This window comes from Nothoprocta perdicaria, unplaced genomic scaffold (genome assembly GCF_003342845.1).
Source record: "Nothoprocta perdicaria isolate Ctin4 unplaced genomic scaffold, notPer1 scaffold_130, whole genome shotgun sequence".
NCBI lineage: Eukaryota > Metazoa > Chordata > Aves > Tinamiformes > Tinamidae > Nothoprocta > Nothoprocta perdicaria.
In genome coordinates, this window is record NW_020454428.1 from 1,986,525 (window position 1) to 2,012,902 (window position 26,378).

General features: G+C 45.7%; 1 protein-coding gene across 2 annotated transcripts in view; it reads left to right on the plus strand.

The window, feature by feature from the left end:
- The window catches only part of APP (amyloid beta precursor protein), a 147,165-nt gene that overhangs the window by 91,964 nt on the left and 28,823 nt on the right, over window positions 1-26,378 (plus strand). For both annotated transcript variants that reach the window (XM_026033656.1, XM_026033657.1), the window contains 4 exons: window positions 160-234; window positions 1,466-1,624; window positions 13,940-14,068; window positions 16,069-16,168. In XM_026033656.1, the coding sequence (XP_025889441.1) occupies window positions 160-234; window positions 1,466-1,624; window positions 13,940-14,068; window positions 16,069-16,168 (463 nt within the window). The remainder of the gene's footprint in view (window positions 1-159; window positions 235-1,465; window positions 1,625-13,939; window positions 14,069-16,068; window positions 16,169-26,378) is intronic.

Sequence of the window (26,378 nt, forward strand, 5' to 3'; positions counted from 1 at the left end):
CAGACAGCAGGATTCTGTCCTTGTTAAACCTTGTAGCTGCCCTTTAGGTACAGAAAGGGGGCAGGTGAGTTTCAGACAATAAGTGTCTGAGCTGCAGCACTTGGCTGTTGCTACAGCCCAAGAGGAGAAGTCACAAGTCACCCTCCTTGTGTTTTCCAGGTCATGAGAGAATGGGAAGAGGCGGAACGCCAGGCCAAGAACCTGCCCAAGGCTGATAAGAAAGCAGTTATCCAGGTAAAGGATTTTTACTGGCAGGGGTTGCAACTAAAGCGCTGTGGGTGCTGGTTGTGATGTGATTTAAAACACATTTATGTGGGGAATTAATATTATATTCCACTTACATTTGCTGCTTTGCTTTCAGCTGCTGGTGGCTTCTAGGTATTTCTGTACTTAAAAAAGAGTCCTTGAAATGTAAATGTAGAACATAATTAGTTACTATGTAGATGGATAAAATTTTACTGGAATTTAGATTTGTCTTCAGAGAGAGCTGAAAGCCCAATTCCGGTAGGCCCTTTTCAGAAATTAACAGATGAGTATGAGCTGCTCGAGTATCTAAGTGCCAGCAGAGACGGGAAGAAGTGATTTGAGGAAGCAATGAACACCATTTTGTATCTGAAAGAAACCTTCAGCCAAAAGGGCAGATGTTCCAGGTGGTGGGACTCAGCACTGTGAGGCTGCATCAGCACCAAAGCTTTAAAGCCATCCAAATTTAGCCCACATTTGTCACCAAACTCATCTGAGTGAGATCTGTAGAAAGAATTGTCCTTTTATGCTTGGGGAAAGCAGACAATCAAGAAAAAAAATAATACTGTAATTCAGAAATTTTGGCCAGCAGCTCTTTGGGACCTGTTGTGTTTGGTTGAGGTATTACTCAGTACTGTTGGAAACATTTCAGGGCAAAACTACAAAAAATAAAGGTAATACTCTGAGCCAAACTGCATTGCATTTTAAATACCAAAGCTTTGTTCTCTGTATGTTTTGCCCAATGAATCTGCCTTGGGACTGGAATAAACTTGGGCTTGTTCCTTCTTTCCAATGGCTAGTTTATGTAGATTTTTTTTTCTACCTTGCAGGTTTGTCCGTAAAGTTGCTTTGATACATGGAACTCCTTTTATAATCACAGGGAGCAAATGTTTGCCAAGCTCCATCTGTTCCCAGGCAGATTGCTGGTGCACCAAACAGCCTCAGGTCAAATGAAGGATTCACTGGTGATTCTGCTGAATATATAAGAATATTTGATAGATTAATAAAAGATGGCCAGGTGTGCAGGAATACAGGGCATCAGCAGTTTGCACTGAAATCAATAAAAGATAAGTTCAGCTCAGAGTTGGGGAGTCACGCTAGACTGGCTAGGCCAGAACGTTTTGGTCATTTGCAAATGGAGTTTTCAATGCCTGCTGGTCTCTGCTCATGTCTTCACTGCCTACACTCTAATATTGTGGGTTTTTTTGTTTTTTTTTTTTAGCATTTCCAGGAGAAAGTAGAGTCACTGGAACAAGAAGCAGCAAACGAAAGGCAGCAGCTGGTGGAGACGCACATGGCGCGGGTGGAGGCCATGCTCAACGACCGCCGCCGCATCGCCCTGGAGAACTACATCACCGCGCTGCAGACCGTGCCGCCGCGGGTGAGCGCCGCCGCGCCGGCCCCCGCAGCCCGCTGCTGCTCCTGGGGAGAAGGAGCGCCCTGCGAGGACACCGCTGAGCGCGCCTTCCCCGTGCGGTGGCTAGCCCGGCTGACAGTCACTCTGGAGGCTGCAGCGCCGGCGTAGAGCTTCATGTGTACACACATATAGGCCCGCACATATAGGCAGATGGATACTGATATTTATCTAAATAACATGGAAGTGTTTTGGTTGTCAAAGACTGTAGCCCCTCACAGATCATGAGCATGATGCAATGCGTGCAAGGGATGCACAGCGGGTACCTCACTATTCCAAGAGGGAGCTTCAGTGTGGACGTGGCTGTTTGTCCAGTTTGTTTGCTGAACTGCTGGAATGAAGGTTCTTGTGAGCATTGGTGGACAGATGAGGTCAGCACACTAGCARTTGGAAGCTTTGGATGGTGTCTAGGAGGGATGTAAACACCAAATTCAGTGTCTGGATTTGAATGGTATTTTTAATGAATCTATATATAGGATGTTTGATTTAATTCCAAAATAGTTGATCTGTGACCTCCAGAAAGAAAGGAGAAAAAAAAAAAAAACCTATGTGAATACTGTGGGGAAAATAGTCAAATATTTTATATTTTTTCTACTATCTTGGATTCTTTGTAGATGTTAGGTCAGTGAAAGGCTTTTCGGTCAGCAATATGTAAGTTGTTTCCATCAGATTCTGAATTTGACCTCAGGGAATTACCTGAATATAACTAATCCGGTAAAATTATGTGATTTTTTTTATAGTGAATTTTCTTCTGTACACAAARCCATATATTCAGCACCATGGAAGAGTGATGATCATTTTTGTGCATGCAGTAAATTGATCTGAAGATTGGTTCTTTGGCAGGCTTGAAATGTAAATGAGTATCACAGCTCTATAATCTTACCATTAGGGTTTGATGAACCAGAATCCAGGATGGGTGGCAGGGTAAGGTGTTAGTTATCTTTTACTTGATTATGAGACAATAGTTTAAGCATCTTTTGATGCTTCAAAAGAGCRTCTTTTGAGCAGCTCTGCTACTAGAACATGCTTAACAGTTGCAAGGAAGAAGCATTGCGAAAAGCTTATATATATAATACAGACATTTGCTGCCTCATGTGGTGCAAAAGCTTTGGTTTTGCTGCTTGCTGATTGAAAGAACAGCCTGGAGTTACCTACATGAAACTTTAAATGTATGAAGAGTTGATCTGTATTTTGCAACGTAGTGATTTGAGGAAAATGAAGTGCCTGTGTGTGTTATAAATGGGTRGAGGATGTTGTTTGGAGCCGTGCTGCGAGTGTCGTGTTGTGTTTTGTGACCTCTGGCTGTTACAAGGGTAGTGAAGGGCTTGGACTCAAGGATCTCATTAGCAGCAGACACATTAGCAAATTATATAGCAGCTTTACTATACGTGGATTTATGCAGCTACGTTTAGGATCAGAGTCTGCAACTCATGGCTGGAAGTGAGAGGTGGTTAATGCACAGAAAGGCTGCAGGTTCTGCTGGCCCTTTTACAGGATAGTTCTCAGTTAGGCACCTAAGATAACCATTTTCTGTTCATTTTAAGGCAATCATTTATTGCTGTGAAGGTCGTTCTCATGCAAAAGCAACCATGCCTGACAAGTATCCCTCAAACCATTTGGTTTCAGTTTGTGTGCATCTGGCTGACAACTTTATTCTGCACTTATTGGGACAATATTTGCAAAGGGCAGATGGGAGCTGATCTCAACATGAGCTTGGTCCCTAGAGCTACAAAGCTGTGAGACTCTACTTGGAGCATTAGGGAACTTCCATGTCCAGCAAATACAGAGAGCATCTCCACACACACACCTTCAAGAAAAGGAGAGAAAGGTAATGAATTTAGCTGCAGAACACTAAGCAAAAATTAAAGCAAACTTTAGTACTAGAAAAAAAAAAAAAGAATTTTGCTTGGGTTGTTTGTAGTCAGCTTCTATGACATTTAAAATAATAAGAGATTTACTTTTTCAGTGGGGGAGCCTGAAGGGCTGTGGCAATGAATGCATGAGTCCAGCAGGAGCAGGTTTTGAAGATACTGTTAAAAAACTGAGATATATCCTGTATCCTGTCTCTGAAAGAAGCAAGCAGCAAACATTTAGGTAATGCCAGTTATGCCTTGGTGTTACCAGCAGGTTCATCATCACGCTTGATTTTAAACTACAGAGGCTGGACAGAAGCTCTTAACCTTTAAATAGTTCATTTACGAGGCTGGATAAATGTATTAGTGGTGCTGTCTTCGCCTCAGCTTTTCTGTTGCTGCTGCATGTTGGTATTTCTGTGGATGGAGGCTGACACCTGGGGAGTGACTGACGATGCCTGAGCCTTGTCATGAGTGAGGTYGGTCCTGTGGTGGCAGAGATGGAGGCAGAGGTTGGGGCACCCACCACGTTCACGCCTGCCTCTCCAGCCAAAGAGGAGAGGGGGCTGATGGAAACCCCAGCTCTGTTAGTCTGGATCTTTCCTTTCCTGAAGTCACTGAAGGAGCATTTAATGTGATGGTCCTGTCATTGTGAGAAGAAATTGGAAATATTCTGGTCACTTATTAAATAATCTAAATAATCTTTTTAAAACAGAAGGACTCTTTTTCTGGTGCTATCCAACARTGTTTTTGAAGAGCCATCTCCTTCTGCCTGCTTCAGATTATATGTTTTGGTTTTAGCGTGCTTACTACAGAAGCAGATCCAGGATATTTAAAGTGCTGGAAACTCTCAGAATGAAATTAGAAGGAAAGAATTWGGATTTAAATTGAATAGATAGTTTCTTTTTTAAACTGAAATRCCTGTCTTCTTAAATAAGACTTGAGCTTTTAGTAAAGCCCAGCTTTTAAGACACTATATTGTCAGTATGATGACATTTCTTTCATGGAAGCACAAGTTATAATTTGTTAAGTAAGGAAACAAACTTAAAAGACAAAGGTCTTTGAAGCTCCTGCTTTACAAGAAGAAAGTAATACTTTTTTTTCAGGTTCGAGTCACTTTTCTATCATTAAGTAAGAGACTTCCTTGTGTAAAGAAAGCTATGTATAAAGATTTGTCAGCTTCTTTGTATAAAATAGGCTATACAATGTAGTTGGATGAATTGTTACTGTAAGCAAAAGCTTTCTAGGAGAAAAATCATCTATTGAGGAGGTTCTTTGCTGATACGAAATGGGCTCTGATTTCAGAGGTCTGAAGGCAGCTGCTTGTTGTGTCTGTTTTTCAGAGAGATGGTTTTTCAGAGAGATGGTCCCTGGGCCAAGGCCTTTTTTAGTGCTTCAGTGCGTTTTTGATACGGAAACCTCAGCAGTAGCAGCACCAGAGTAAGAATTTTTTGCCCTTAGTCGTTTGTTGCCACTTCTGTTGCTGCTTCCTTTCATAATACAGCATTTGTGGGACCACATGTGGATAAGATTAGGGGGCTGATCTTTGTAACAGTAAAAATAAGAGCGTGGCAGCCGGGTCCCACTAAGCCCTGTCCTCAGGCGTGAGGCAGGAAGAACGGACTGGGGGATCTGCAAGCCGGGACTGCTGCCAAGGCTGCYGTGTGGTGGAGCTGCCGCCTCAGTCCCCTTCATGGAAAATGTGCTTCCTGTAGGCCTGGCATATATATCTGTTTTCCATATGCTGCTTAATTGCTTACCTCTGTTGCCCAGATATATCCCTGTACTTGAATTTGAACATTTTCTCAGGATTTCGGGGACTTCTAGCAGACCACTTGGAGCCATCAGGGTTTAATTTGGCCTTTGGATATAGCTCTCTGCAACTACCTGAAAGGAGGTTGTAGTGAGGTGGGGGTTGGTCTCTTCTCCAGAATAACTATGGATAGTTATTCTATTATAGTTATTCTAACTATGTTATATAGTTATTCTATAGAATAACATGAATAACATAGTTATTCTAACTATGGATAGTTATGGGTAATGGCCTCAAGTTGCGCCAGACGAGGTTCAGGCTGGATGTCAGGAAGAATTTCTACATGGAAAGAGTGGTGAAGCCTTGGAACAGGCTGCCCGGGGAAGAGGTGGAGTCACCATCCCTGGCAGTGTTCAGGGAACGTGTGGATGAGGAGCTTAGGCATGTGGTTTAGCAGGCAGGATGGTGAGGGGCTTGCGGTTGGACTCAGTGACCTTGAAGGTCTTTTCCAACCATGATGATTCTGTGATTCTGTATCAGGAAATCCTTGGCCTGCAGATCAGTTATCATAGGAATGCAGTGAGTCTCTCCTGGTGTCTGGCTGTTATGCACATGGTGTGGAGTTCTTCGTCAGTGAAGCCGTGCAGAAAACAGGAGTTCATGTGTATGTGATGCATACAGAGTAACTGAGCGCTTGAGTAATTGAGCATATTGAGTAACGTAGAGTAAATATTGAGTGCTGCCTGCGCTCTGCACCATGCAGGACGGAGCAGTCCTGCCTTGTGGAGGAACCTGAGCTGGGATCCTGGCACCATTGCCTGCCCGGGAGAAGACTGTTTGCAGGTTGGAAGGGGTGCTGGGGCTAGAGCAAATGAAGAGATTGGTTGCTCTCAAGAGGTTGAGGAGCCTGAAGTAAAGCTGCATGGTATTTGATTCAAAGCAAATAAACGGTGCAGTTGTTCACAAGGTGCATAGTTGGGCCATGGAGCTGCTCCACGATTTCAGAGCCTGGAAATGTAATATGTGTTAAGGGGGTGAATGTGAGCAGCTTTACTGACGAGAGCTTCCTCTGACAAGTGAAGTCCCTGAGCTGCAGGGARTGGGAGCCTGGAGAGAAGTGCCATGTGCTCCCCCCATCTAGGAGCCCAGCTAGTCCGGGCTAGCAAGGCTGCAGAACCCGCTGGCCTGTGCTAGTAGTCATGACATCTCTGTGAATGCCTGGAAAATCTGCAAAGCCTGAGCTCAAGATCAGTGGCATAGCCAGTGATGAAGCTTCAGTAGGAGGGAATGGGAGAATGGGGGGAAGAGAGGACAAATCCTCTCTGTTTTCCTGTCAGCTGGGCAAAYAGGATGTTTCTGTTGTTCCCAGGGCTATGCCTGAGCACGCTTGCTTCATGCTGAACTTTCACTGCCCTATGGTCAAAATAGCTGTTTTCAGTGCCATTTTACTTAAAACTGCTGTAGACCCGCGGCTCCCTCATGCTTAACTTCTGTACTGGACCAAGGACTTCCATGGATTTGCCTAGTCTTTGAAGCAGTGCTGCAGATCACTGYGCAGTGTCGCAGGAAATCTGCAGGGCAGGCTGGGCAGCCAGGAAGGCAGGCAGCAGAGCGGGGTGAAACTGCACAGCTTCAGGGACTGCTGGCAAGTACCTCTGACCAAACCCCAACACTGGGGCTCTTGGTCCTGTTCTCTGTTGTGCAGGCTGCCCCAAATCTCAACCTTGATCCTTCTCGCGAATTCCTGGTGCAGCTTAGCTGTGCTTCACCTCGATGTCTTTGGAAACGGAGGGCGGCTGCCCAGTGGCCAGTGTCACAGTTCTGTGTTTCCCTCTGCTCGATGACTTTACTGCAGGAGAGGAGAATCGGTGGCAGCTGGAATGGATGTGCCCCTAGTTATTAAAACAGTTGATTTTTCCCAATTCTGCTAGTTAGGTAGAAGAATTCAAGGCTACCATCCTCTGAACAGATTRGTTCTATAATTTGCTTAAATGTTCTGTTTCACATGCATKTCCCATTTTATTGGATTTGTGTCTTGCTGTTTAATTTTTTGTGCTGACAGAAGCACGTCCTCTGTGGGAAGGCAGTGAGGGAGAAAAGAGGAGCAGAGAAGAAATCCAGTTCATGGTGGTTTCATAACTCGTAAGAGTTTCAGAACAAGGAAGCACATAGGAAACTTGGAGAGGCAATTAAGTAACCTCCTTATCTTGTGCATAGTGTGACACAAGCATTGAATGATTCAAGTCAGTTTAAAAGGTCTCTTTCTGATTAGGATTTGTTGGGCCAGCATGTAAATTGTTGCCAAACAGAGAAGGATATTTAAAATGAAGTCTAGTGTGTATGTTATCCCACTTGGATTTATTTACCGTGTTTTTTTTCTGTTGCCCTCAAACCCATTTCTGGTACTATTTGTGCTTTGTGCCCAGAACCATGTGGAGAGAAGAAGCATGGKCTGAACCAGGCCATGTTTTGGGCTCCGAGGGCTTGGAAGAGGGCATGCACAAGGGCACTTCCTCAGGGCTGCTGGTGGGAGCTTTTCTGAAAAGCTCTCCCTGAGTCCAGCAAGGTTGCRGTGAGAATACGCGCCTGGAGGCACATCCAGGTGTTGCTGCTATTCCAGTGATTAAAAAAAAATCCTTCTGTAAGRTAGGAAAGAGGAGTCCAACTGCCTTTGGGGTCTGTTAGTCTGGCCTTATAAGGCTGTGCAGTTTCTCCCCTAAACTCAGTTACATAGGATTTGTGGAAAAGGAGACATGGGTTGCATCTCTGCYGCTCAAGCAAGTCAGACTTTGAGAAATGTGGTTGTCTAGCTTAGTTGTCCTACAGTTGCTAAGTTTTTGTGTGAATAAAACCAGACTTTTAATCTTTCCCTGGATTGTGGGCTTGRCTGTGCGGTACAGTCATCCTCCGGGCCTTGCCAGGAGGCTTTTGTAGAAACAAGCTTAAGAGAAGAAAGGCAAATGCAGGTGGCTGATAAGTTCTGCAAAACTTTGACAGCTTCATTATATCTAAAATGCAAGTTCTTGAAAAGGCGAGCAGAGACGTAATTGCTTTTAATTTGTCRAAGTTGAGTAAATTCACATCCTGAAAGGAAAATAATGAGATTGAATCCAACATTATTTTCATTTTTTCATGTTTTTATTCTACCTCAAGAGCAGTGCTTGGGCTGACAGATGCGGGGAAGTTTTGAGCGCCGTTGTAGCCATTCAGTAGCAATGTGTGGGGTGATGTGTTTGCCTACAAATTAGCGGAGCAGATGAAAAGCATCCTGAACTCCACATGAAGGGCAGCAGGATGGAAGGGCTGTAGCTGTGTCTAGCACTTCGGTCTAGAGGTTTTGCCTTTCTTGAATGTCTCTACAGGGAGCTGCTGCTTCTGTGTCAAGCATGACCATTAAGTTAGTATCAAGGTAGTTACCCTAATGAACTAGTGAGAAGCACATTCCAAGGGTAGTAATCAGAGCAGACCGGCGATGGATTTTGTTCTACAGGCAAGACCACCTAGCAAAATACAGCATTGTGGAACTTTCATTTTTGATTTACAGCAACAATTTTGATCAAAATAACAAGCCAGCTCAGAATTCCCCGTGGCACTTCCATGGCACAGAGCTAGACATTGTACTTTAAATACACAGAAGTACTTTAATATGATTTTCTTGTTGTTTTTCTCTAATAAATGCTTTGTATTTCCATGGAGAGAGAATGTAAGTTATGTCTGTAGCAATTCCAACTATATTTGATATTTCCATTTTCCTAGCTCAGTGAAATTGTGCTATCTCACCACTCCCTTAAAAACAGAAATCGGGGGCTAGGGTTGCATAGAGGCCATGGCATTTATCTGCATGTTTTTACCACTTAGGAATTGTTGTTCAGATATTTTAGATCTGATTTGTGGTTCCTTTATGGAGCTACGGAGAGGCCAGTGGATTACAGTCTCTCACAATAGATAGAGAAGCTGCTGTTTTCATCTCCCAATTTCTGTAGCTGGGGAAGAACCCATCTTGTCTCCATTTCAGGGGAATATTGTTAGTAACAGAGTCAGAACCGAGCATGAGAGAGCAGAGAAGGAGCAGTAATGGCAGTAAATTATCGGAGCTGTTTTATGAAAAAATGGCAAGAAATATTCTCCATTAGCTATAACAAAATCAAGCTAAATCCTCACTAAAATGACATATATCAGTAGAAAATGGAATCCCTGAATATTCTCCGTGTAGRATATTATGTAGCTCACTTCTGCCAGGCAGCAGTGTGCAAAGCGTCTTTCTTACAGTATTTCCTAAGGTGGCACTGCTGCCACAGTGATGAGCGTTGCCTCCAGCTGCCTTGCATGAAGGAAGTTCTTTCCTCCAGAAGAATTCCAAAGCCTTTGATCAATTTTAATGGAATCCTTGCCTTCTGAAAGCGGGAGTGGAGACGGAGCCCGTGTCCTCGCGGTGGTTACGTCCAGCACCTGTGGAGCGTTTGAGCCCAGCTGTGCTGAGCTGAGCTTGGCCGTGAGCTGCAGCGTCGGTAGCTGCTTCGGCCTTGCAGGACGCCAGCWCCTCCAACGCAGTCACCGTGGGGCCCGCAGAGGTGCTCAGTGACCGGGCAGCACCAGCTCCCCCAGTTTCATCAGCAGTTTCTGCTTGTTTGGCCTTGTCTTGCTCCGCCACAAAGCTGGAAGAAAACGGTCAGCGTTGCCTGGTGAAGCCAGGACGGAGCAGGACGTTTCCATAGCCTTAACTCCGCTCCGGTGCATTTGTATTTTCCCCAAAAGAATCGGCTTCCAAGTAAGAGCAGAGGCATGTTCCCAACTGTGCTAGGCAGAAGGACAGGTTTTTCCTGGTGATAGGAAGCCTGTGAGTCTGTCTCCTGTGTACAGAATTAATTGAACATGTGCAAGTCGCAACACATTTAGCAGAACTCTGTGTAAAATAATTTTCTGGCAACATCCTTCAGAATAAACAGAGTTTTAAATTAACAGGCTCTTCTAGTGCCCAGGAATCAATTATTCCTAACTAAACAGTATTCCTTGTGAAATAATATGTATTCAGAGTTTGTTGTTGGATCCTATGGGTTAGGAAGTTATTTGTCATTCCTGTTACTGGATAAATTAGTTGCCAGCAGCTTTGGCAGGAATAACTGAAATTATGTGGAAGTCATGGTTTTGAAGTGTCTTTGTCACCTTTCTCGGGAGACCAATAGAAACAAACCAGCAAAACAAGCACAGAGAACTGAAAATAACAGAATTATTTCGTGAGGATTAGGTAGCCCCTGGTGGCTGATACAGGTTAGTTATTTTGTGAGTCATTTCCCAGATGGCTTTTATTAGGTAGCTACAGATGTGAATGCGCTGAGATTTCTTTGGGGGGAAAAAATGTGGAAGAGAATTTCAAAAATAGAAACAAAAAATGTTTTAATAAACTTCAGTATTTGTAAAATATTTTATCACGTGTGAGAGGTGCAAAGCTGACCCTGGGCTAGTCTTCAGTTTCTTCTTCTGCCCTAAGCAGGGTCAGAGTTGAGGCTTTGAGGACTTAAATGAGCTTGTCCTAGCAGCGTTTTCAGGTATAATTTAGTGGGAAGATCCCTTCCATCCTTCTTAAGGCTGGAGTGAGAGCCCCCAGGAGGAAGGTCTGACGGAGTTTCCTTCGGAGCCCTCCCCGTCGCGGCGCCCGCCCGCGCGCTGCCTCGTGGCSCCTCTGCGGCACCGTCGCAGCAGTCCCTGGCGCTGCCTGTTGCACTGGATGGGAGGCTGCTCCCAGCGGGGTTGCTCAAAAAGGTAGCCAGGAGTAAAGTCAGCGCTGCAAGGTTTGCTAAAAGTGCCTGCAGTGGGCCCAGAACTCTAGACACTGAAGAGAAAGCACCATTTTTTTTTCCCCTTCCCTGTTGAAGCTGCCTTCAGCTATCAGACTTGGGCCTCAGTTACGGTCCCAGGCACCGCTTGCCGCGTGAAGCTGGCAGAGCTGTCCCAGCCCAGCAGCAGCCCCGGCCATTTAGGCAGCAGCAAAGGTTCTGAAACGGAGGCCGAAACATTTCAAGTCAGCAGCGGGTGGGAGATCTGACCTGATCCCGTGTGTCTGTGGCTCTCAGTGGTTACTCAAGACCAGGAGAGCAGAGCCAGTTTAGTTTGTGTTGCAGGTTCAAGGCATCCTGCTGTATGGGGAGGGCAGGGGTAGTTTTGAATTGGCATGGAAATGCCCCACTGTAAACCGTTAAGGGATGAGGCAGGGCATGTTTGCTAAAGGCCGGGAAATGGGGATATTTGGCAGGGAGAACATACCGTAGGATGGCAGATCTGTGTCAGCTCCCACTTCAGGGAGGCCCGATCGCCCTTACGCCGCTGGGCAGCCCCCATGCAGCTGCTGCTCCTGAGACTGCTGCTCTCCATGGTGCCTCTGTGGGCCTGAGCAGCTCCCGCCGCCCACAGCGCCTGCTGCTGGGGCCTGCACATCTGTGGGGTGGCCCAGGGCTTCCTGAGGCCCTGCTAGCCTGGGATACCCRCATACAGGGAGATGCTCATGTGCTTCTCTGCTCAGGAAGAAACAAGGTCATTGCCCCTATAAGAAAGCGCCTTATATCTACTGCTCTTTCTGCACCGTCCTCTTTCACTTTGCTTTCCAACCACCATGGCAGGAAGCCCTCGTGGCCAGGTAGGCTCGAGCCCGCCATAGCCATTTCTTCTTGCTCATGAGAGCTGGAGACTTGGCCGAGCGTCAGAAGACGCGCTGCGAGCGGGCTGCTGGCTCGCCCGGTGCTGCTGCTCGGCAGCCTTGGACGGGCGCCTTCAGGGTTGCTATCCCAGCAACRTCTGCTCGCAGCTCTTAATGTAAATGTTCCACTGGCCTGTTGCGATGGACGTAAACGGGCTGGAATGAAAAACGTGCCCTTCTTGCATTAGATGTGGCATGAAAATGGAGATTCCTCAAGAAAATGCTTTTCTCTCTGCCCTAACCTGTTGTCCAGATATTTCTCGAGGCAAAGAAAAATGAAGCTTCACAGAGGAAGCAACATAGTCTGCATTTCTGTGTGTGTTGTAGGCCTGGTCTTGCAGCCTTGGTCCCTTCAATGCTTCACAGTTGGCTTTTCAGTTTTTGTCATTACTGCCATGTTACAAAAGCTACCTGCTTTCCAATATTTGTCCAGTTGCTGCAACTTCATCCCGAGGCACTTGGTTTTAGGCTTTGTTTTTCTTCATGTAAATGAATTTAAGTCATGGAGTCACTAAATGTAATCCTTTGTCAGGAAATGGCTTCACATTTCTTTATTTCAGTCCTACAGATCTTCTTCAAATAACCTTTGTTTTACTTTCTTCGGGCATTTTTAAATCTGTTGACTAGCTGAAGCTGAAGAGATCCTTAAATCTTGGAGCTCTGCAGCTTAGTATTCATCTCTTGTGTAAATGTTAGATTAGTTTGGACTCTGTATTTCTCTGTAACTCTTAAGTCTTCTTAAAGCTTCAGCTTCTCCAGCAGTTCTTTCTTCTGCAGGGTGCTGTGTGTTGAGCCTCTTGCCCTTCCTTTGTCACGCACCCATCCGCTCCTCTCCATCACCACCAGTCCTCAGGGCCATTGTCACTGTTTTGTTTCTCCCACCCCCTGTCAAGGGCATCTTTCTCACCATTCAGTAGCAGCAGGTAGGAGTGGAAACAGCAGAACCCAGGTTTTGTCTTCAACTTTTTTTTTCCCAGAATAGTCATAAACACTGAGTTAAAACTGAATGTCTTGCATGAGTACAGGAGAACTTCTCTGGTTTGGCGCTGTGTCATTGTGCAGAGTATAAAAAAAGAGAGTGTAAAATAAACATTTCTTCTTGGGCTTCTTAGTGTAAGTGTGTGCTTGCTGCTCCCAGGTACCATCAGACTGCAGCTATTTTTTCATGTTCCCTTCAGCTACAGACTTTCTTCTGTTCCTTCCATATTCATAATCAAGAGTATTTTTACATAAAGTAGTTGCTTTCTTACTTTATCAGCACACACACTAGCTTTTATTAAGGCATTTATTTGTGTTTTTTAGTAACTAAGGTTACTTGCCATATAAACACAGGATACAGTTCTTAAAAATTTAACAGCCAGAAGAACCAAGTAGTCCCTTTTTTCTTTCTCTTACAGTTTTTTACTCAGTTGTATATTCCAGATGTTTGCCTTCCACACCTCACCTCAGCTGCTGTCTGTCTGTTCCCTTCTCATTTCTCTGTGAAGATGCAGCAGGAAAGAATAGTCTTGATTTTTTTTTTTTTTTTTTTTTTAATTTCTACAGTCAAGTCTCTTGACTGGTCATTGGCTGGGATAGCAAAGTGCTTTCAGGTGGGCTTCTGTGCACTGGTTTGTGAAGTGGTGAAGTGATTTGGTGGGGAGAGCAGAAACGTCATCCAGAGGAAGGGTGGGAGAGGCATTAGCGTATAAGGCAGCAATTCCTGCCACGTTGGGCTGACATCACAGCRGATAGAGAAGGAAAAGCAACGACCAAACTTCCCTGCTGGTCGGAGCAGGTATTTGAAGGCTTTCCTGTGTTAACCTGGTTGTCCCTGCTGAAGGGGCTGAGTCATGGAGTGTTTCTCAGAGGAGTCAGGCCTGCCTTTGGAAGATCCCTGCTCCAGGTTCTGCTCTTGTTTTGGRAGACACCTCTGGTGTGAGGAAGCATAAAACCTGTGTTGCTCTAAGCTGAACTGATTTCTTTTTCCTGTTTCTTCTCCATAGCCTCGTCACGTGTTCAACATGCTGAAGAAGTACGTGCGTGCCGAGCAGAAGGACAGGCAGCACACGCTGAAACACTTTGAGCACGTCCGCATGGTGGACCCCAAGAAAGCTGCCCAGATCCGATCTCAGGTAGCCCCCTCCTGGGCCGAACGGCATCGTGTTTGCTCGTAGCCATTGCGTCACTGACAACTGATGTGTAGAAAAAAATAAAAAGGGGCAAAAATTGACCCTTCCCTGAACACTTTTACATGCAATGAGAAATAATCTGCTTCCAGCAGCAGATTGAAGCAAAGAGGTGTAGAAATAGAGCACGTGCTGATGGATCTTTAGAGAAGAGCTGTTTATCCAGGTGGTGAGTCGGTTGTAGTCGCTCCCTGAGGTGCTCTCTAGAGCTGGAATGCCCAGACTCTCTATTGCTGCTTTGGTAAATGGTACTTCRGAGAGAGCATCTTTGATAGATGCAGTTCCTGTGCACCATGTTGCTTCCCTCTGCTGAAGTGGCGGAACCAGGAGTGGTGTGGACATCTGACTGACCRAGTCTAACATTTCTGTGTTTGTACAGAGGCAATGTAGTATCTGTAAGTGTGCTTCCTACCAAGCACTAGAGCTTAATGTGTTTTAAAAACGGAGTGATTTTAGCTGCAGAATATTACTGCAGATCTTAACGTGTGTGTTTTGGTACAGTTCTTGTGTTTTCCATCATAAAATGTGGAGAGTGAGGAAGGAAGAAAAGAAAAAAAAAAGGCAGTTAAATTGGGTGAGCTGCTAAAATGTTTGCTGTAAGGTGCAGAATCTGCTGCTGTTCCCTCTGCAGGATGCAACTGGGAGCTCTGTTCCAGACAGTTTTTGAACTGAYTGGCATCACCAAAAGACAAATCAAAACCATGTATCTCCATAAGTGGCACAATTTGTGTATTTGACTTCTCAAGCATCTCTTCCAGCGAGACTTGTACATTGAGATTGTGCTATCATAAAATTGCTTCAGCTCAAAATGAGCAGTTCTGAATGTCTTCTGCATTAATCTTAGGCAGCTTTTGCGTGTCACAAACATTCAGGCATGTCCTTTTGCATCCAGTAAAGCTATTTAGTTCCTAAAACATTGGATTATTATAAATAAATAAATAAAACCTGAAAATTTGCAAACTGCAAGTATATTGGCAGCACATATAAAGGGAAATTGGAATCGGATTTTTAGATGCAAGAAATAAAGTCTGCCTTTATAGGACCCTATTTGTTGTATGATGGTAATATTGTAGTAAGAACATAGCGAGAGCTAAGGAAGGAATATTTCTGTAATATCTTTTCTTAGTTGTCCAAAGGATTGGTAGATATAAGATTTGGGGAATTTTGGTTTCAGTGGAAAATAGCAAACAAAATATTTTAGTCGRAGGCCTAAGTACCCTATTTCGGTTTGAAGAGACCACATCAGCCCTTCAGTGAGCTGCCTGTTTGCAAGCCCCATTCCTGCATGGGCCTCGCTGCCCACTCAGCACAGGCCATCCAAGCTGTCCCCCCTTTGCTTCCCAAGGGAGGGCAGTGCTTCCTGGGGGTCCCCTCGGGAGCGAGCGTCCCGCCGGCTGCAGCAGCAGCGCTGCAGTCGCAGCCCGCACGGCACAGCCACACACCTGGGGATGCAGCTTTCAGCTGGAGAACTGGAGCTGCCTGCAGAGAGCAGCTGGTCCTGCCTGCCCTGCAGCACGAAAGAGAAGAGAAAACCCAGCAATCATTAGACGTGCCTGGGTTCAGGTACAATGCAGAAGCCTAAGGGTGTGGGCAAAGGTGCTGCTACTGAGGGGTAGGGGGCTGTGGAGCTCTGCCACGAGAGCTGCCCGCGTTCAGGCTCTCACTTATTCACAGCAAATTTGAGTCCCCTGCATGGAATCATTTCATCGTTCCCATGCAAGCTGAGGCTGTTCCCGTGGAGGAGCATCTGTGGCCCRGGACGCAGTGTGGCAGCCAGGGGAGAGCTGTGTTTTGTGATGGATTTCACAGTTTCAGTACGGAGAACCTACCCAGACGTTATCCCTAGCACAAATGGAAACAGCTTTGTTTTGTATAGTGCATAAAATTCTCAGTAATGCTGAGTAACAACAGTATCCYCCTCCTTATAACTTTTGTTTTTTCCATAGGTTATGACACATCTACGTGTGATATATGAACGCATGAACCAGTCCCTGTCCTTCCTCTATAACGTGCCTGCAGTGGYGGAGGAGATCCAGGATGAAGTTGGTATGCAAACGATTAATGCCGGGAAAGAAATGGGTCTATGTGAAAAGCCACCACCAAAAGCTGAAGTAGATCCTCTTGGTGTACACTGTTGTAGCKGACAAATGGGAGACCAAACCTGCCAATGTTCTTAAATTATGAATTTAATTACAGTGAGGGTTGTTAAATTATAATCGGGTTTCTGCTGTGCACGTGTAAGAAAAGCAGTACCTTGCTGAAAGGAAAGGCCAGCGATGGGATGGGCTTTGTCTCTGGAAGGACTTTGTTGCCAAGAAGCATTCTCTGTGAAAGGGCAGCTCCTGGATTAGTTCCGCAAATAAGCAGCTTCAGTCGACCAAATCTGTTACAATTTGTTTGCAGAGCAAGGGAGGGGACATTTGGTTAAGGGCAGGGATGTGGTTAGGGCCCGAGGAGGGCCCTTGTGGGCCCACTTGTCCAGACTGCTGAAGAGCTGGAGGAGAGRGGCACTGCTGTGAGCTGGGGAAGGGGGCGGCAGGGAGAGGGACAGCGCAGTCAGTAACCAGCCTGCACCCTGTGCTTGGGCTCCTCGCAGTTAGAAGCCACAGTCAGTGGTCTGGAGTTGTAGAGTAGGTTGGGTTTTTTTAAAAACGAAGCTGGTTTGAAACTGTCTCATTCCTGTAGCAGAGAAGATGCCCCGCTCTTGTTAAATCTCAGAGATGCTCTGTTCGCATTATTTCCCCAACACCATTACTGTGTCAGGGTTTTTTTGCTGGAAGTTTCAGTTTCCCCTATTGTTGGCAGTGTTAATGTTTGTTGGTGGAGATGTGCCTTGTTTGTTTGTTTGTTCTTAACCTAAATACTGAAATGGAATGGAAATTTCAAGGGTCTTGAAGCGACATGAAAGCAAAAATCTATTAACTACTTAGTGATCTATAGAAATCTTAATCTCAAATTTAATGCCTGCTTTTAGTGCAGAAAAGAGACTGAAATAAGTAGAATTTTATTTCCCAAAAGATGAGAGTAGCTAAGATATCTCAAAGGAAAAATTTGTCACAGCCTCTGAAGTACTTTTCCTCTATTTTGATTTTTGGTAATTTTGGGTTTGCCAAAAATTCTTCGCAGCGTTGCAGAGTTAAAAGCAGCCAAATATATGTTCTTTTATTGAGGAAGGCCCTGTTGGCTCTAGACTGTACTGGATGCAATAGTTTTTGGTTCTGAAAAGAAAGCCTTTTCTCTTTTGATACCAGCATTCTCCTTATTGCTAGCACTGACCCTGTTTGCTTTTATGTACTGGTTTTAATGGAAGTGCCCCGAGATCATTCCTTGCTGTTAAGAGAGACAGCATCTTCCTAACTCGGGGATCTGTCTGGTTAAAATCTATTCTGAATCTACTCCTCCTAAATCCATGGGGGGGGGGGGAAAAAAAAAAGGAAATCTAGTGTAGGTGTAGAATCTGTGGAGAAGTAAAATACCAATAAAATTGCATTTTGTAGCATTTCCTAGGAATAGCTCAACTCTCATTAAAAAGACAAATGTTTCATTAAGTACCTTTTATAAGAACCATTGACTTAAAAAGTCTGAGTCAGTGGAAATTYGAAAAATATGAAGATAAGTTACCTCTTTTGCGCACACTTTGTTTCTGAATAATAAATTGTAGGTAAGGAAGCATATTTGAAAAAAAAAAAATTGCTCTCCTAGCAATTGGCCAGTCTTCTCGTTTAGTTTCCTGTCTATTATATGTAAAGTTTCTAGTTTCTCCCCCAGCAGTTTTCACCTTGAGGAATGAGTAACCATTGCTTTAGAAGACACGGCCAAAGCAAAGGGGGTTTTCTTCCAAACTGAGTAAGCGAGCAGTAAATTGCATAAGTAGTTTCATGAGCAGCAGAACGAATGAGATCGGCTTTCCTGTGAATTCCTGCCTTGTGGTGGGTTCCTGGGATGTGTAATAAGGTGCCGGTTCAGACTACATTTTYGATTGCTAGGAATACTCTGCCTCTTGATTTTGCACTTTCTCTGTTAGGGRCTGTTATTTTTTTCCCCCTGATACTAGACTGAAAATAAACTAAAACGTTCCTCCTGTCCTCCCAGCAGTGCACTGCCAAAGGTCCGTTCCTGAGAGACAGGCATCCATCTGTTATAGGAAACGCCTGAGAACCAGGGGCACGCTTGTGATCTCCCTGTTACCTGTTGAGAACTTCATACTGAGCAATGAATTTGAATAATATCAGCTAGAAAAGAAAGTTGTTGCTGAGACACAGCAACTATATACAGAGCATTTTTSTATCAGTCTGAAGATATCTTTTATTGTTGTTGATGAGTTGCAATCTAGCAATTCGCCTGTTGACATTTCAAATACAGGATACTTCTGAAGATGATGACCTCAGAAAGCAGATCCCCACTATGGTTTTAAGGTGCTGAATCCAAAATAGCAAATCTAGCCTCTAAGCCAAAGCAGCCTCTCAAAAGTTGGTTTATTTTCGTGGTTCTAGATGATGGTGGAAATAGAGGGCAAGATTTAGAGCAGTCGTCGTCCTTGTCTGCAGCTATTTCTCCCCATTTGGGCAAGTGGATACGTTGGAAGACCCAGTGTGCCCTGAGGACGAGTAGGGAGCAGCGCTTAGGTGAGGCGGGCGCCTCATGCCTTGTGCTCYGAGGGTGCCGAGCCTGTGTGGGAGCCACAAAGTGCAGGTGCTGCCCTCCCCTGTGGGGCGAGGTAGGGACGGCCCCCGGGCGCCGCTGCGCGCTCGGAGCAGCCGCAAGGCCGGGGCAGGGAGGGCCCAGCCGGAGGCTCCGTGGGAGCGCGGGGGAAACGCAGTGCTCCGGGGAGCCGGGCAGCGCGTCCGGGCACAGGGGCCCCTGCCCYGAGTCTGAGGAGGGCTGCAAAAACSTGGCGASAGGGGTTTTTACCTTCTCCTCACCTTTTCTCTCTGATAAATCCCATATGCTGTTCAATATGTACGAGCCGGCAGAAGGAGCAGTGGCAGACTTTAAGGGGAATCAGCAGTTCCTTTTAGCACATCCTGCTTTAAATCCTTGTTTGATTAGACTGCTTATCCATGTATGCAAAAGGTAATTTACTGCGGAGAGCAACACGGCTTCCGAGCTAGAAGCTACATCGGGGCTGTGCGTAGCAGTCAAATGAGCAGGCGTGGAGCTCAATCTTTTATTTCACCTTTGCTGCTCTGTTTCCAAACTGAGTGCCCTGACTGCACGTTTTGTGGCCCGCTGCTGATGAAAAATTCAGGAGGGCTTGCTACGGCAGCGTGGCCACCAAGCCCCGAAACACTCAGCTATGAGCAAGTAATAAGGAAGAAGATGGGATTTTGGTTGTTCCTTGGCAAGTAAGCTCAAAGTGCCGTGACTTGGTCGCCGTGTTCCACCGGCCGCCTCCTGTTCTCCCGCAGCGCGGTGCCGATGCCGCCTTCGTGCCGTGCGGCAGGGAGGAGCGGGAGGGCAGGGACAGCAGCCCCCAGGCAGCAGCCCCCGTGTGCAGCTGGACACAGAGCCTGAGGGGAACCAGCCCATTCCTGCGTCCGCCCACGCCAGTCCTACAGGGAAAACCGGAGCGTCTACTCCAAGCGGGCCCATCCCAACCGCTCAAGAAGGTTTTGTACATGTCTTTAGAGAAGGATTGACAGCTACAAATACAGCACAAGCTACAGACTAAACATGTGTGAAGACCTCTTTGGCCCTTCAAGCCATCAGCCTCCCTCTGTGCATGTTTTCAGGCTGGTGTTGCCTCAGCTAGGTCGGACCTACCAACATTTTGAAAGCTGATTGTTGATTTTCTGTCTCTAGCTGTTCATTTTGACCTCCAGTGAGCTCACAGCCTTGCTGCATTCATTTCCACAGCTCAACCTGTGTGYTGTTTCCCACCTATGCCGTGGTATCTGTTGGGGAAGTTCTGAGAGCATTAGCTGTTTGCCACAGGCTGTCAATCCGAAGTGAAAACCATGGTGGTTTTTGGCTAGGCCTTGCAAAACCAAGACCCAACCTCAGAGGCTTTGCAAAATCAAGTTCAGCCTGCCTTGGTCGGTGCCACTTGTTTTGCAACTGTTTTTTTTTTTTTCATCATCTCTCTCAAAATGTAGCTCTTTAAACATGTAGCTAGAAATGTCTTTCAGACTGCAAGTAGGAACTTGCAGTGGAAAGAAGTTCTCAGAAGCTCCTTTTCCTGACAGTGTTTCATACTTGCTGCCTTAAGATTTAGCTGAAGGGTGAGGAAGCCTCCTGCAAAATGATACCAGAATCATTGAAGGGATGCGTAGGATTTCCGCACCTTTATTTCAAGTTGAGTTGCCATATAGAGGTATCAGAATAATAACAACAACATGACATACATTAAATGCATCAGTAGTGCATTAGAATATTGTTGCAGTGTTACATATGGCATTGATATAGAATGGTGTATATAGAGAGTTCATATCAAGTAAGGACCATATATTTGCCATATGACTCAGTATGTTAGACAAGAAAATAGTTAGCAGGTTTCTGAAATCGCTTTTTGAGCAAGGAGACTGCTGTTAAAAGTTGGGGGAGGAGCTGTAGTCTTTCTTGCAAGACTTAGAGTTAAGAGTAATAGTAATTTTTTGCAATTTCATATATCGGGATTGTTTTAGTGCCTTATAATTTTTGTTGAAGCAAAACCGGAGTGTTGAAATATGGGTGAGTAAGCACTGTAGGCCTTACCTGTGCAGGAATGGACTTAGTGAATTGGCATAGAAAAAATAAGAATTAATCGTGAGTTGCCCTCATCGTAGTGATTGTTAAGGTTGGGATCCAAACGACGAGCCAGTTCAGTGGCTGTAAATCCTCGTGCATCTGCCTGCACTAGCTCGTGCACTTGCACGGGGATGAGCTTGGTTGGGCTGTGCCCAGACGGGCCCTGTGAGGTTACCTTGCTGTTGGCTTGAGGTGGCTTCCAGGACTACATAACGGTGCTGAGAAGCAGATTGGGGACTGGGCAATCAGAGATGTAAAGCTGCTTTTCTGAAATAGTTCATCTCTGTTCTAGTGAACAGTATAGTCAGCATTTTATTTTTCAAAATGACAAATAGAGAAAGCCACAAATTGAGTGTACAGCTAYAGTTCTAAAAAATCTGTAGGTGATAAATTCAGGCTAGCCCTGCTAACTTCTAGTACTTTGTGCAGCTCAGGAGGTCAGGTTTGTCACCTGGAATTTTAGTTTCTGAATTGCCCCAGGTGTTGGTTGGTACCTCAGGARCAGATGGCCTTCCGTTTGGGAGTCACCTTTGCCAAATCCTAGGTATTAAATTTCCAGCCTCTATAAAGTTTCCTCTCCGTAAAACTGCCGGATTTTTTTTGTGGCAGCTGCTCTTCCGCTTGGATCTCATGGGATTTATCTGCCCTGTCCAGGAATTTTTCCGTGGGCTCCGAGCAGACTTTATGGACGCAGATCAGTCGTGTGCGACTCTCGCCCGGCACACGCCGGGTCCCGGCTAGGAGGACAGGGAACGAGCGGGTGCCTGGGCTGCATCCCCTTGGCTTCCTCGGGCTCCCGTCCTGCTCTGCCTCTGTTGCTGTCAAGGATAACGGGACTGCAACAGGCAGCCCAAGCAGCCGTCAGGYGCCCAGGTTGGCTTCCAACACTAACTGTGACTGTGGCTTTTCCACCTAGTTGATGTGACATGCTCCTGCATAGCCAGGAACCTTCCTTTTCCAAAAAAAAAAAAACCTCTGAGTTTTCTGTGATGCAGTTATTTGCTTTTGATCTTCTCCCTTAAAGCCCCATGATGCTCAATTGAATAGATTGTTGGAACTCTAGGGAGAAATGTACTGCTGGGTCACCATGGTTAAAGAATAGCAGAATTCTCCTGTAAAAGCAAACAAGTTCTACATTAAGTATGTTTCTCCAGAAGTGTGGGTTGGGTGAGTGGCCAGAGAGGTGGATTGAGAACTGGCTGKATGGCAGAGCTCAGAGGGTGGTGATAAATGGGGCCRAGTCCAGYTGGAGGCCTGTGGCCAGTGGTGTYCCCCASRGGTCAGTACTGGGCCCGGTGCYGTTCARTTTGTTCATCAATGACCTGGACGAGGGCACRGAGTGCACCCTGAGCAAGTTTGCAGATGACACCAAGCTGGGTGGAGTGGCCGACACTCCGGAGGGCTGTGCTGCCATCCRGAGGGACCTGGACAGGCTGGWGAGTTGGRCAGAGAGGAACCTCATGAGGTTCAATAAGGACAAGTGCAGGGTCCTGCACCTGGGGAGGAATAACCCCAGGCACCAGGACAGATTAGGGGTGGACCTGCTGGAAAGCAGCTCTATGGAGAAGGACATAGGAGTCCTGGTGGACACCAAGTTAACCATGAGTSAGCAGTGTGCCCTCRTGGCCAAGAAGGCCAATGGGATCCTGGCCTGCATCAGGAGGAGTGTTGCCAGCAGGTCAAGGGAGGTGATTCTGCCCCTCTCCTCAGCTCTGGTGAGGCCGCACCTGGAGTACTGTGTGCAGTTCTGGGCTCCCCAGTATAAGATGGATATGGAGCTTCTGGAGGGGGTCCAGTGGAGGGCAACAAAGATGATTAAGGGACTGGAGCATCTATCGTAGGAGACACCGAGTGAAGTTGGGCCTGTTCAGCTTGGAGAAGAGAAGGCTGAGAGGGAATGTGATTAACATGTATAAGTACATGAAGGGAGAACGTAGGGAGGAAGGGACCAAGTTCCTCTCGGTCGTGGCCAGTGACAGGACAAGGGGCAGTGGGTGCAAGCTGCAACACAGGCAGTTCCATTTCCGTGTGAGGAGGAACTTCTTCACTGTTAGGGTGACAGAGCCCTGGCACAGGCTGCCCAGGGAGGTTGTGGAGTCTCCTTCTCTGGAGGTCTTCCAAACCTGCCTGGACGCCACCCTGTGCCCCGTGCTCTGGGTCTCCCTGCAGGAGCAGGGCGGATAAACTAGATGATCTCTAGAGGTCCCTTCCAACCTTGAACCATTCTGTGATTGTGTGAAGTGTTAAACACCATTTAAACAGTTTTCATATACCCAGTTACTGGTGTGATGTGATCCAGGTGAACTGTCTGATCAACAGTTAAAACGTCTTCTACCCAGGAAAGTTTCCATTATGGTGCTTACAGTACCGGTGGTTTTGCATTTTGTCTTCTCTCTTGATTTAAATACCTCCATAAGATGCAGTGGAGCTGTTTGTGGGAGCAAGGTGGCGTATTTGGTCTTTAAGGGGCATCAAAAGGTGTCATCTGCTCTGCYTCACACCACCCTTGTGAGCCCTGTGCCCCCTTCGGCAGCTTCCCCGGGTGAGAAGCCCCTGTCCCTTCTGCAGGCTGGTGGCTCCGCTCCGAGGGCAGGTCGAAGGAACTTTCRCTGCAGATTAGAAAAGAAAAAGAAATCCTAGAAATAGAAGCAACATTTTTCTCTTATTTTCTGTCCAGATTATTTGCCTGTCCTAGGAAATTAGACAGAGAATAGTAGATGATGAAAATAGATATAAATACACTTTACTGACACTAACGTTCTCAAATTCTTTCATTACCAGCATGCTGTATCCTCCCCATCTTTTGTAGCTGAATGGTCTATTGTATCTTGCCATGAGCCCTGCTGCTCATCAAGAATCCTGATTTTTGTGTGCACAAGCCCATTTTAATCTCATAAATATTGTGAGGATGATTTGGGGGAGGAAGAGAACCAGCTTCCTGTAGATACTGTGAAAGGGATGATTGACTTCATGTGTCTCTGGATGAGCTGGAAGGGGAGTGCTTTTAAGCAGGAAAAGATGTGGGGTAGCTTTCGGGTATCTTTTCATCTGCTTTTCAGAAATTTAATCAGAATTAAAAGATGTCACAAAATGTTTTATGAGGGTATTTTTCCTTTGGTTTGAAAAACATTATTCTGATTCATTCGCTCCACTGAGGAAATCTGGCCAGTGGTTCAAGGGCTAAAAATGGAAACCTGGCCTTTGATAATTTTTGATTTGGGGATTATAAACAAAATATTAATATTCTGGACATCCACTATTCCAGCGAGTGTTTTAATACTCAATTCCAAATAGTGCATCTTTTAGCAGGAGAAACAAGAAGCTCAGTTTTCAATAGGAGATGATAGCTGGAGGGCTCCCTGTCCTGCCCCAGCATTGGAGTCTGCAGCCTGCATCCTTTCCAGGTCTCTCACTCTAGCCCAAGGATTTTTTCGTATATGCTTCTCCTTAAATGGAAAGTGATCACCCTGCTGCAGGTCCCACGGGAAGCTTGTGAATGAGAGAAAATGCTGGARTCTTAGTGACAAAAGCTTTAGTTTTGTGCTGCATCTGCTTCATGGTCTGTATTTTTCCCTATTTTTCTCCTCTCCTTATTTGGTTGTACACACAGAAAAGTRTGGATTTGACTAGGATTTTGGCTGTAACTTTCCAGCCATTTCATGTGCCATTTTCTGATGTCTTGCAGACCAGAGGCTGAGGAATTCTCCTTGGGGACTGTGGTTAGGGGCATTACAATCATATGCAAGTGTTAAAAAGATACTATTTTAAAGCAATGCGTGGATATGTTCTGTTCTAAAAAAAGGATAGGTCATGAGTTACATAGATACAAGTAGATATGAACACAGATATGTAYATAAATGATTTGTTACTCCATTCTGCCTTTGACCTAAGTAAGAAGAGAAGCTGGAACATTTCTTTGCAAGGATACAGATGAAGTGCACGGTGGCATTGCAGTGTTTCTCACATGGCCTTAGCCTAGTCTTAATTTGCAAATTCTGCTTTTACTGCCCTGTGCTGCAGCGTGGCTCCTGCCAGCCTCTCTCTTTTGCAGTAATTGCTCCTGCTGCTTCAGGAGCTAATGAGCCAGCTTATCTTGTGTCACATTTAAAATGTTGCTCTTCTACTGGATGGACAACAGAAGTCTGAAAAGATCTAGATGTTGTCTGGCTTGCAAATGCAATCTGAAGGAAGGCTTAGCTTAGAAGAGCTCGACTTGCTGTGAATGTGTAGCTTTCAATCAAGTGAAATACTGTCTGCTTATGGAAATGGCATTACTTTTTCTTATGGAGAGCTTTTGGTGCCCTATRTGTGTATAGACCTAAATATATGTAGAGAGGTGTGTGTCTAAAGCAGATGAACGGTATATTTGAGATGCATGATGCAGAAAGCCCRGAGTTAAGGCAAAAAGGAATCACTGGGGGAGCCTCCTCGTGCTCTCCTGCCCCAACCTTTACCAGTTTGTGSAGATGGGGAAGCCTCTAACAAGCCCCTCTCCCTGCTCTCTTCAATCACTATCCATGATTAGCAACCCAAAGTCATAGGAGTAAAACAGAGCAACGGCAGCGTCCAGGTCATGCCAGCTGCTGCACAATGGATTTTCTTCCATGATTTCCTCATGTAAAGAAAGAGCTCTATCATTTTGCCTAAGTCAGTCTAAGATTTAATTCCTAGTCGGGAATTTTAGATTGTAGAGGAAGCGAATGAATGTTCTTGGAGTTGGGCCCAAGTTTTCCTGTGCCACCCAACTGCTGCGTGTCTGAGCATCAGTCCCAGGCCATCGCACCAGCTGGGCACACTTGGCAGTGCCATTGGCAGAGCGGACACCGCATCCCTGCTCCCACAACCAGCCTCTGGACTTCTGTCCCAGGGGAATTTGAAGTCTCCAGCATGAGAGTATGGCCGGGCATCCTGCAGCGCAGGGCGAAGCAGGTCGCTGCTGCCAATAATGTTGTAAGTTCTGTTCTACTCGGGCATAATGTGCTGTTCAGCTCAGCTCCATGAACATGTTGAGGGCAAGAGTATCACGGTCAAGAGTCTCTACTCTGTTCTTGCAGGGCATGTTCTTATTGCAGGGATAAAGAAGGGAAAGAATTACCGAGGGTGTGTGATTTTGCAGAATACCTGGATTGATGGAAATGTTGCAATCATCTCCTACCAGTCGCTTCCCATGCACATGGGGTTACAAATGAAACAATTTTTCATCAGCACAGCTTTCCCCTGCTGTGGGATTCTCATATCCCCAATTTAATTGAAAAATGTATTTTCTTGAGGAGCACTAGCCAGGTGGGGGTTCCAGTCCTTTCACCGCTCTGCTGCCTGCTATTAAATCAAGTATATGAAAAATGGCAAAGAAACCATCAAAACAGGACATGTATGCCTTAATCTGTATTTTGCTGTGCATAATGAACATATCTCAAGAATATTCGGGTAACCCAGGATACCTTTGGCCTGTCAAGTGCTAAAGCTGCAGTTATTAAATAGCCMAAATGTATTTTGTCTGTGTTCAGTTTTCAGAGTTCAGTTTTGGTGA